We start from the raw sequence: 11,490 nt of genomic DNA, 5'->3' as shown, positions 1-11,490 counted from the left end.
ATTGCTGGACAAATGCATTTCCCCAACAATTCAAGAAGTCAAGTCACTGTGTAGAAATCTGTATTTACAAATTTCATGTCTGCATATTATCCAAAATGAATGGAGTCTAGATATTCTCCTATACAGTAGTTTAAATGTACTCAGGTTTGTTAGGTTTGTGGGAAATATTATTTACAAAATCTTAATTACAACCATGCCTCTGGATGCATAATAACTACTTTTATCAAATACCTGTACTGTCCCATCATTTATGGTCTCTTAAAACTATACCAACTAGACACATGGCATACAATTACAGTATACACACAGAATCAACCACTTCAAAATAAATATCAACACAAATAATATACAAATATATACAGATGAAAGGTAAGGCTTTCAACTCATATTATCATAAGACATTTTAACTATAGCGTGTTTTTTCCCAGATGAGAAAAGATGCCCCGCCCCCTCCCCAAGAGTTGCAAACCTGTCTGATTTTGTCCTGAAGTAATGATGTATTTCTAAATGAGTTTATTCATAATCGTTGGGATGACCGTTTCTGACGATAAAGATATCTAGCTAAATTATGTAAAGATACAGTACATACATTCATTATTTCAAACATAAGCACATAGGAAGTTTATCAGAAGTATTATAAATGAATTAACTGTTAAACTCTGGTAGCAAATTCACGCTTTTGGAAGATGCATTTATTATATACATATTTTCACCCACAATAAGGCATAATAAGACAAATTATGTATCAGTAATACTATATTATGCAAAAACAACATTTTAAAAGATCAGAATCACATTGAAATATTACACGATAGTCAGCAGAGGCGGGAAATATGACTGCGAACAACTTCATATTTTCGCCTCTTACATAATTAATATTAAAAATTGCTATACATTAAACTAACACACTCCAAAACATTCTTTAATACTTAACAAGCATCGAGTAGTCAATTACTCTCAAGCCTTGTGTAAGAAGTATCTTTAAAAAACAAAATTAAATCTTATCCATATCCAAGTTATTTTTAACAAAATTAGTGTGGAGAAAGTCGGTAACCCCACTCAAGATTACTGAGAGTGTAGGTACATGAATGTGTGTAAATGCTTGTCTATATACTGTACTGTACTCATATTTATCTTTTATCATATCTTGACTAAGATAACTTTAAATAAAAAAAAAAAAAACCCTAAGCATCTTCTAATGCTACCTTAACCCCACAAATAATTTTTTACTGCTATGCTTCCAGTATACAAAATGAGAACATCAATGGATACTGAAACACTATAATTTGCAACCCTATCACACACTAGGCATGATTTTATGTAAGAAGCATCACAGGCACAATAGTCTTCAGAGAAAGTTAATTCAATTACAAAAAAACAAAACAATAATAATAATAATAATACGTAATAATAATCATACAAAATGCAGGGGATCCCCAACTTAAGAACATCCGCCAATATGAATGGGGTTAAACTTGAAATTTACATTATATTTAATTTACATGAGGACGTATTTTCTACTTTCATTTACTGAATTTTGTCACTATTTCTTCTTTTCTCTCAAATTAAGTGATTTTATATGTACTGTATATAAGGAATTAAGCTATGATGTAATGAGATTTTAAACATTGTTCTGTAAGTACCTGTACAGTATGCACACAGCATGTGTTCCGACTTACGTATAAATCCGACTTAAGAACGTCCTCAGGAACGGAACCCATTCGTAACCCAGGGACCCTCCGTACACAACTACTGCAGAAATTCCAGTAAAAGTATTTTAACTGTAATCGTACTTCCATTTTGTGGTCTCACATTACAGGAATCAATAAGCTATGACAATTGCTTGTACCATATACGTAACAATAATTCTCTGAACCATCTATGGTAGGATGCAGCTGTATGTGAAATATCACAACACCAAATATAATAAATATCCTTAATTCCAAGATACAAAGATTAATCCTCAACAAGAATTCCATAATCTATAAGCAAATGTTCAGCTGTACATCAATTTTACCTCTTGTCAATCATGTTATCAAAATTCCTGTCAATTCTACCCTGAGGAGAAAGTCACTAAATTGTTGTCTTCAAACTATTTATGACTCCTTTCATAAATTCCCTTCCAATTGCACCCCTATATGGAAGCACAGATTTAATTTTATAAAAAAAAAAAATTCCACAAATACATTGATGATTTTAATCATTCATGGTCTAAATATAATGCTTAAAGATGATCAAAAAATATTCTTCATAAATGTACAGTACTGTAGTTATCAACTTCCACAAGAGATAACTAAGGATGAATGCCTCTACGGAGCATTGGAACTGGCTGCTGCTGCAGCAGCATTACGTTGTGCTTGAACAAACTCTGGGTAATCAATAAAGCCATCTTTATTTTTATCATCCTGAAGCAAGATTGGATCAATCATATTCACTAATTCATCATCAGTAAAGAGTTTAGGTTCAGGTGGAGCATGACCGTTTTTCCCTTGATCATGGTTGGCTGCATCATGCCAATGGAAAAGAGACTTGATGAGCTCCTGCCCATCCAGTTTGTTGTTGTTATCTGCATCATGCATCTTAAAGTAATGGAACTGAAGCTCCTGTTCAGACATTCCTGATGTGTCAATAGGTACCTCAAGATGATCCTTAATGTGATCACGTTCCTTGCTAAGGTTGGGAGCATGTAGGACTCTTTGGTTGTGGTGACCCTGCTGGTTGTGTTGAGTCTGATGGCCTCCTCCCACTTGTGTTGGCTTAAAGATAGGAAATAAAGCGAGAAATTTTCAGATAAATTTTTGGGGTGATCAAAGTTCAAACAATGCTAAACTGAAAGAAAGTATTAGATTAAAAGAATTTAAACCCTCTCGGCCGCAGTGGTTCCCAAACTTTTCAACTTCAGTGACCAGCAGAGAGTGAAACAAAAACCTCAGCATACTGGTAATTGTAAATATTTTATATCTATAATATTGTATACATACTCCATATACTGTACAGTTGACCAGGGCTATGCAGCTTACGGGCCGCAGTCCAAACCTGAACTTTGGTGAGCTTTGGTGTGGACCCCAGTACCAAAGGGATGCTAACAAAAAGGGGTATAGATCTGAAGTCAGTGGTTTCACTCACTACAGATAGAGCTCCATCATGAAGCTTATTTATAATTTTAAGGCTCGTTTTGATGATTTCTCTCTTAGAAGACGCCTGCCGCTGTTCACTCAGAACCCCCTCTTGGTCACAAACGTCTCCCAGTTTTCACACGAAGCAAAACAGACCTTCAATGGGTATGTACTGCATCAATCTAAATGGAACTAATTGAACTCCAAGAGATGTGGCTCTGAAAGAGGATATTGGTAATTGTGATCCCGTCACTTTCTGGACATAGGTGTCTCCACCTAGTTTCCCTCATCTGCACAAAGTCACATTGCAGTTCCCTACAACACTTATTGTTGTGAGTTTGCTTTCTCCACCATGAATTTAGTGAAGAACAAATACCACTCCAACATCACCAATGAACACCATCATCGTCTTAGACCAGTCTTAGACGACTCTCTCAAACCCGGAAAAAAATCCCCCATCCTCGGAATTTTCCGAGTACAGTAATGGCAAAATTTTCTCGTTAGTTCCAGAAATTGCCCATTACATCATCTCTCGAACTCGGAAAAATATCCCTCTTCCCCGGAATTTTCCGGGTAACGGAAAAATTTTCTCGTTTCCAGAAAATGCACCTGATTTTCATCTCTCAAACCTATGTTTGCTGTGGTGGTTGGTGTGTGGGGTAGTGGATGTCATGTTTTTTGACCTGACCTCATGTTTTGTAAGGTCACCCTGTGTACATAAGCTCTCTCTGTCTTTGTAATTCAATTGCCTCTTAAGATGTCTTGAATAAAGACGAAAGCTAAGGTTCTTTCCGTGTTCCCTTTTCCCTGTGTGATCTTGTATGTATATATATATATATATATATATATATATATATATATATATATATATATATATATATATATATATATATATATATATATATATATATATATATATATATATATATATATATATAATATATATTATATATATATATATATATATATATATATATATATATATATATATATATATATATATATATATATATATATATATATATATATATATATATATATATATATATATATATATATATATATATATATATATATATATATATATATATATATATATATATATATATATATATATATATATATATATATATATATATATATATATATATATATATATATATATATATATATATATATAATTATGGGTTATAGATAGATCAAATGCAATTACTGTAAATCTTTCCTAAAACATTCCTACTTAGTACAGTACAAGATAATCAGACAAGAGGATTGATCATACTGTACTTACTAGTTATACTGTATGAGAACAGACAGGCCCTCATACAACCACACAATTGATACAAAATGGGTTAATAAGAACCATTAGGAAATAATACAAATCCTGTATCCAGAAAGTATTTAACAGACTATCAGAATAGCATAGCTAAAAATTACTTGACTGGATAATTTTTTTTACATGGAAACAGATTAATAAAAACCGTATTCATAAATATTGGAATTCAAAAAACTACCGGTACCTGGTAATGCTGCTGCTGTTGTTGAGGTGGTGGCTGTTGTGGAGGGGGTTGATACTGCTGCTGTGGAGGTTGTTGGTATTGCTGCTGTGGAGGAGGAGGGGGCTGTTGGTACTGCTGCTGTTGTTGTTGATACTGTTGCTGTTGTTGATACTGCTGCTGCTGCTGTGGAGGAGGAACACCAGGTGCTTGCTGGTACTGCTGTTGCTGGGGTGGCACACCAGGAGCAGATACCTAAAATTAAATTCTTGGTAACAGCTTTGGCAAGGATGTACGGTACTGGTAGCTTCTGGAGCCATAATTGGCTTAATCTTACTTAACCTAACTTATGCCAAAGCGTGCATAGACACACCTGAGATATACTGTACTCTTAGGTTAGGTTGGACAAAAAGGAAAGAATCGCATTTGCCCCGATACTACAGCCTTTCCCATCCATTTTCAAAACTGTACAATTCTGCACGGTACTATCTCCGTTAGCTGAAATCCCTCAAACCCGAAACTCTCCAATAGCTGGAATTAAAATTTTCTCGGAAAGTCGTTCCCAAAGCCGGAAATTAACGGAAAATTCCGGTTTTGGGAACGATTTTCCGAGAGGCACATTCTCCGGAAAATTCTGAGAAAATTTTCCCGACACCTGGAAAATTCTGGGGATGGGGGATTTTTTTCTGGGTTTGAGATGAAAATAAGGCGCATTTTCTGGAAATTCCAAGAAAATTTTCCGTTACCTGGAAAAATCCAGGGATAAGGGATTTTTTTTACGGATTCGAGAGATGATGTAATGGGCAATTTCTGGGACTTCCGAGAACATTTTTCCATTACCCGGAAAATTCCGGGGATAAGGGATTTTTTTCCAGCTTTGAGAGAGTCGTCTCATTACCCGGAAATCTCTCATTCCCGGGAGTGCTCTGCACCAATTGTTCCAGCTAACGGAGGTATCACCGTATTCCCCATTTTATAATGTTTTTGGTTTTTTTGCTTCTGTCTCCTATTAAGTGGATTTTGCTTCATTACATTACTGTATTTGTAGAGTAATCATAACTCACATACCATTCAGCAAACTTTACAATAAATAGCTGGAGTTAATGCATCCAACTGTACTAGGATATCTAAAATGTCATCTTAGATGCTTCACTCCTACAGGGTGTTTCCCTCTGAGGGGGTGATATTGACAGATAAAGTCCCCAGGCCACCATACCAATACAACACCCCCTTCCACAATCAAGGAAGTCCCCATCAGCTCAACACACCCGGTATATTGCCTCTGTACCCTTTTTGAAGCCCAAACCATCTTAATAATTTTGACAGTTCTATGACACTTTTCTTGGTTAACATTCGATTTTATCCCAATAGCTATTTCAGATTTATTACCATTACCACTAGGATTCTTTTTTTGTTCGGAATCGATTTTCTTCTATAGGAATGGTAAGCTAGGTTAGGTTAGGTTTACCTTACCTTTTTTACTTTTATCCTCTTTGCCACTGATCGGCTCGTTAGCTGCTTGGGCTGTCAGTCACATCTCTGTTATGCACTCTTGGCAAGTATTGGACATGCACTGCCGTGAACCCTAAAAATGACAATGGCTGCTGCTTCATTGTCCAAAATGCACTGAATAATGTGGCAGCCAATCAATGCACATCCATCTCATACAGACACCATCTTCCAACTGGCCGGGAATGCTGATTAACGCACGAGTATTATGTCACATCGGCACTCACACGGATTGACCAAATATTATAAAATAAAAGTTAAAATAACGTGAAAACTATAAATTTGTGACAAACTTTTTAGTATTTTTTTTCTTTACCTCTCCATATAGGACTCAATATTCAGTTAGGCAACAACTAAATATTAGCCAAACCAAATGGTGAAATTTCAATCATTCACTGGTCTTTCTCTCATTGTTATTAATATTTTTTTCATAATGTTTGGACAATTCTAAGACCTTTTTCTTCTGTGATACTTCCACCGGAAATTAAGGATAACCGAGATATTAATTTTTCAATATTATTAGATTTGGTCGGTCACAAGTGTCGCAATTTGTTGTAGGTGATAATGGTGGAAGATTAATGGAAGAAAATAGAGAAAATTTTGGATAAACTATCTCTTATTATACATTTGTGACGGTAATGTCATAGAAAAAAATTATCTTATAATTAGATGTCTTATTCGAATATAATAATAGATTAGGGGTAGGAATGTTGTGTGCTGAAATTAAATAATACCTTAGATTTGTCTAAACTATTGATTGCAACCATAAAATTCTAAAAATTCTTTGGGTGGCAACAAGTGAAATAATACCCAGGTGTGAACAGGTGGGTCGCCCAGGTGTGAACAGGTGGGTCACCCAGGTGTGAACAGGTGGGTCACCCAGGTGTGAACAGGTGGGTCGTTGCATTAGTGAAAATATCCGCTCATCTAAGGAATAACTACATTCAGTATTTTTTTATATCTGTTATCTAGTGTATGGGTCAGCTTAGAGAACAAGCTTAAGACTATTGATGTTAAAACACATTACAACAAGAACGTTGACCTGGTACTCTCCACCAGCTCATACCACCGTACCTGTTGTTGTTGTCCACCTTGATATTGTCCCGTAGGTACTCCAGGGGCCACTCTCTGTTGTGCTGCCGTCACCACAACCAGGCAGAGCACAGTAACTCTTCCTACAGTCAACATATTAACGGAAGCACAGCAGCTCGGCCACCTCCAGATGTTGTGTTGACGGCTCGGCTGTCACACAGGTCCGAGCAATGTTAAGTATTCTTCACGAACATTAATTTAATGCCAAATATATTTTTTTATAAAGAAAAACGATCAAAAATATACCTAAATAACAAAACAAAATTAATTAAACTTAATTTAACGATACTATCTTAATTTTGATCATTTTTTTTCCCTGTTCCATTCGCGGTAGTTTACTAACATTAGCCATTATTCAAGTCAACAACTGTGACGTGTTCAATCCTTGACACATATTTCTCATTTTATCATTACATTCCTCGTCTCGGAATTGGTTTTCATAAATCTTGTGGTTAACTTTAATACTAAAGTAACTGTTACGCAGTCCGTAATAATAAAAACAGCGAGTGATTTCCCAGTGTTAGTTTATTTCAATGCCGTCTCCTGCCCCCTGAAGCACTCTTTTTGGATCTGTTACAATAGTCGTTCATCCTCTTTCATCCTATTTTAGTACACTTCGTCTTCCTATATTACTCTGTCTTACTTATTCGTTTATTTTGTGTCACTTATTTATCTTCAGCATCTCTGTGATTTTTTTTTATATTTAGCCACTTTCACTTAAATGGATGCCCAATAAATGTGTTTATGGAAAAGTCAAAGTTTATCATTACACTCTACAGTGCTTGTAAAAGACATTCCAGAACCAATAAAGCTTTAAGTGTGCCTCTTGGAATTACTCTCCCACCTTCCCCTCATTAAATCAATCACTTGTACAGTACAACATATGTCTTAACACTCATCTCTATCTTATCTCGATTGCTGCTAAGTCTTAATTCTTTTTTTCAACAATCCATCTTTTATCTCTTCCAAGTAAATTCAGAGTTAAGAAGGACTGAATAAGAGTTCCAGAGGCAGATTGCAAATGAGACGTGACCGATCGTCCAAGCGGCTAACGAGCCGATCAGTGGTGAAGTGGATAAAAGTAAAAAGTAAAAAAGAGATCAACCCTTCACCTGAGTCAAACCAAAAGGCTTTCTACTATTACGCAAATTCGAAATTAAAGACACATGTGGGATTATTAATCTGAGGCTTAAAGATGGTAGTTACATTTTTATCAGGACAAAGCAGAGGCATTAAACAAAATCTTTTCCTCGGTATTCACAACAGGAATGCGAATAAACTCCCAGCATTTCAAGAAAGACGGTTTGACACACCACTGAAGCACATTATGTTCTTAGAAGAGTATAAGAAGCAAATTGTCAAAGTTAAAGGTTCATAAAAGCCTCGGCCCTGACAGTGTGTATCCCAGATTTAAGATAGTTGTGCAACGAGTTGCCAAGCCCCTTATGATGCTTGGATGAGCAAAAGGCCCTCAACAAAGTACCAGAGAGTATTACAGGAGATGCCATGATGAAACATTTACTCCAAAATAACTTTGTAAAGGACTGCAAACGTGGTCTCATGCCAGGAAGCTCCTGCTTGACGCAATTACTTAAGGGTAAAATGATATGAGCCAAAGACCGTGAACCATCCACTCGAAAGATATGAACCTGGAAATGTTAACCAATAAAAGTGAGGAAAGAGGAGTAGTAAGCAATAGATAAATAGCAATACAGTGCTAAATTATTGGTTTGTATTTTTTCTTTTTTTTTGACACTCTTAAGAAGAGTACTGGTTTTTTGCAGGAGACGGTTTCTCGGCCTATACATACTCACATTACTGCACTTATCTGTTCCAGAAGATGGAAAAACATTACACTAGTCTGATGCAGAGTGCAAGAGATGCCATCTTCAACTATTACACCCAGGAAAATCTTGCACAACCAGATGCAGATCGCATCCTAGATATCGATGTGTCATACGATGGCACTTGGATGACCAAGGGGCACAGGTCGCACATTAGTGTTGGCTTTATTATGTAAGTCAACACAGGATTGGTGGTTGACATGGAAGTGATATGCAACTGCTGCCCAACCTGCATAAAAAAAAGCAAAGAAAAAGAAGAAATAACAAAAGGAGACACACGCCTGTCACAAGAACTTTGATGGAAAGTCAGGTGCCATGGAGAGTGAGGGAGCATTTCATCTTTGGTCTCTCTCCACTGAACACCGCCTGAGTTATATAACCTTTGTTGGTCATGGGGATGCGAGTTCTTACAAGTCTGTGTGCGAGCTGAATGGCGGGCGTGGCCCTTACCATGTCCCTGTCACCAATGGGGAGTGTATAAATCATGTTGGCAAAAGGATGGGCACCAGGCTTTGGAAGATCAAGGAGACAAGTTAGATGATTACAACCAAGACTGGCAGTGCCAACATGCTCACAGTTGAAGTTATTGATCACCTTTCTTCCTACTAATGCAGGGCCATTTGTGATAATGTGGGCACCGACATCAAGATGATGAGGGAAGCAATTTGGGCCTCATTCTTCCGCTTGACTTCCATGGAACAGCAATCTACTCACAAATTTTGCCCTGCAGGTCCTGCTTCGTGGTGTTGGTATAACAGAGAAACAGCACTGAAAAAGACCCCAGCACATCATGATACAAAGAAACTGTACTTGGCCAAAATTCCTAATGAAAAGATGAAGTACACCAAGAGCACGTACAGGGACTTGACAGCTCCAGACCTCAAGAAATACCCCAAGTCGAGGTTTGCTGGACGTTTCTGAGTAACCTTTCTAGTCAGTCACTGTTGTAGAGCACAATGCCGGGTATAAGGCCAACTTGATGTCGAGGATATTCGTGACTCATCCAGACATCCTGAAGACACTTCAGTCCCAAGAAGCAATGACAGCACGGTCAACAACACCAAAACAAGCCAGAAAGAAGCGCAAGCTGTCCTTCAGCAATGATTATGAACCAGTGGCTTCCTAATTAGATCAAATCTGGCTACAGTGAGGGAGGTGGCACCTCCCGACACCCTCATCGTCGAGCGAATACCTTTTAGAAGGGGGGACCAGGTGTCACATCAATGGTCTCGACTCTAGAATGTAATGAGAATGTTCTAGAATGTACCAAGAATGATTTCTGATACGTACCTGCTAATCCAGTAAAAATCGGACAGATTATGGAGGAAAGAAATGGTCAAAAAAAATGTTGAAGCCCCATATCTCAAAACGAAAAACTATACTGTAGTTTCTCTAAATACATTTGAACCTCAATTAATTGGACTAACTGGGACAGACGCATCCAAAAAATACTTATGTCCCCCCAAAAACGAATATGGGAGGGGGGGAGGTAACACTGTATAAAGAAAATCAAATGATGTTATGTTATTACTGCACTTCAACAACTAAGGTCTTTAACCTTCTCAGCCTCGCACAACGCCATTGTTGCACCGTGGCGTCCAATGGGCTATATTTTCAAATATGGTAACTCAAGAACTATTCAGTGAAACTGACTGAACTTTGGACGCCATTTGACAGATGTCGTTTTCTTCGTGTGGGCCTCATCACCTTCCCCTAGAAAGTCTCGGTCATCGTGTGCGTTGCCGCAGCATGAAGCCAGTGTCGATCTGGCCATTAGAGCGTGAGCCGCTCAGCCCTTTAATTATTCCAAGAGTTTTTGTGTTATATTATTTTCACTTATACCACAATATTCTACATGCTTTGTTGTTTATTTTGGTATATAGTACTTATTAATAAACACCATAAAACAAGGAAAATGTGAATGGAAATCGAGATGTTACTAAACATTTTCTTACTTTTTGAACTTATACTCTAAAAAAGTGGCTTAAATTTCAAGAATTTTAAATTTTTTATGGTTTCAGACAATTTTACGCTAGAAGAAACCCCAATACAATTAATAAAACAATTCCATGGCAGTGAAATGAACCCTCATTTTTTTTTCAAAGATTTTTTGGCAAAAACCTCCAAGGCTGAGCGTAATGAACGTCTCAGGCTCCGATGTCGAGAGGTTAAAGTGTATAACAGGGTTATTAAAAGAATATTACATCAACAATAAAAAAAAAATATGAAACAGAGCTCTCTGGGTTGAAAATCAGACATAAGTCTGGTTGTCAACAACTATTGTCACCGAGATGATTGTTTACTGTAAAGTGTTATATGTAAACAACCACAGAATTTGTCTTAAGAATAAAGAGAAAACTGTATACTGTACAGTACTATAAAGATAAAAATAAGAACAAATAAGTGTAGGGGTATATTGTATGTGGAAGACGA

At 36.7% G+C, this 11,490-nt stretch overlaps 1 protein-coding gene across 1 annotated transcript; it reads right to left on the bottom strand.

Annotated features, from left to right (window-relative positions):
• Positions 1-1,285: 1,285 nt before the first annotated feature.
• LOC121861452 (nuclear transcription factor Y subunit beta-like) lies at positions 1,286-7,375 on the bottom strand. The gene is made up of 3 exons (XM_042359188.1): positions 7,196-7,375; positions 4,637-4,867; positions 1,286-2,756 (listed from the first exon to the last, which is right to left on the bottom strand). Exons 1-3 carry the CDS (start codon positions 7,307-7,309, stop codon positions 2,310-2,312), a joined length of 792 nt encoding a protein of 263 aa, XP_042215122.1. The 5' UTR covers positions 7,310-7,375; the 3' UTR covers positions 1,286-2,309.
• Positions 7,376-11,490: the final 4,115 nt, after the last annotated feature.

The sequence above is a fragment of the Homarus americanus genome, unplaced genomic scaffold (genome assembly GCF_018991925.1).
Source record: "Homarus americanus isolate GMGI-L3 unplaced genomic scaffold, GMGI_Hamer_2.0 scaffold24260, whole genome shotgun sequence".
Classification (NCBI taxonomy): Eukaryota; Metazoa; Arthropoda; class Malacostraca; order Decapoda; family Nephropidae; genus Homarus; species Homarus americanus.
This window is presented reverse-complemented; position numbering and strand designations above follow the sequence as displayed.

What these genes read in the sequence shown, in the direction of transcription:
- LOC121861452 (XM_042359188.1), bottom strand. Translation starts at nt 7,309, where the DNA reads ATGTTGACTGTAGGAAGAGTTACTGTGCTCTGCCTGGTTGTGGTGACG. An exon ending in AAGGTGGACAACAACAACAG is followed by an intron (nt 4,868 to 7,195) that starts GTACGGTGGTAT and finishes ATTTAATTTTAG; the next exon opens with GTATCTGCTCCTGGTGTGCC. An exon ending in AACAGCAGCAGCATTACCAG is followed by an intron (nt 2,757 to 4,636) that starts GTACCGGTAGTT and finishes CCTATCTTTAAG; the next exon opens with CCAACACAAGTGGGAGGAGG.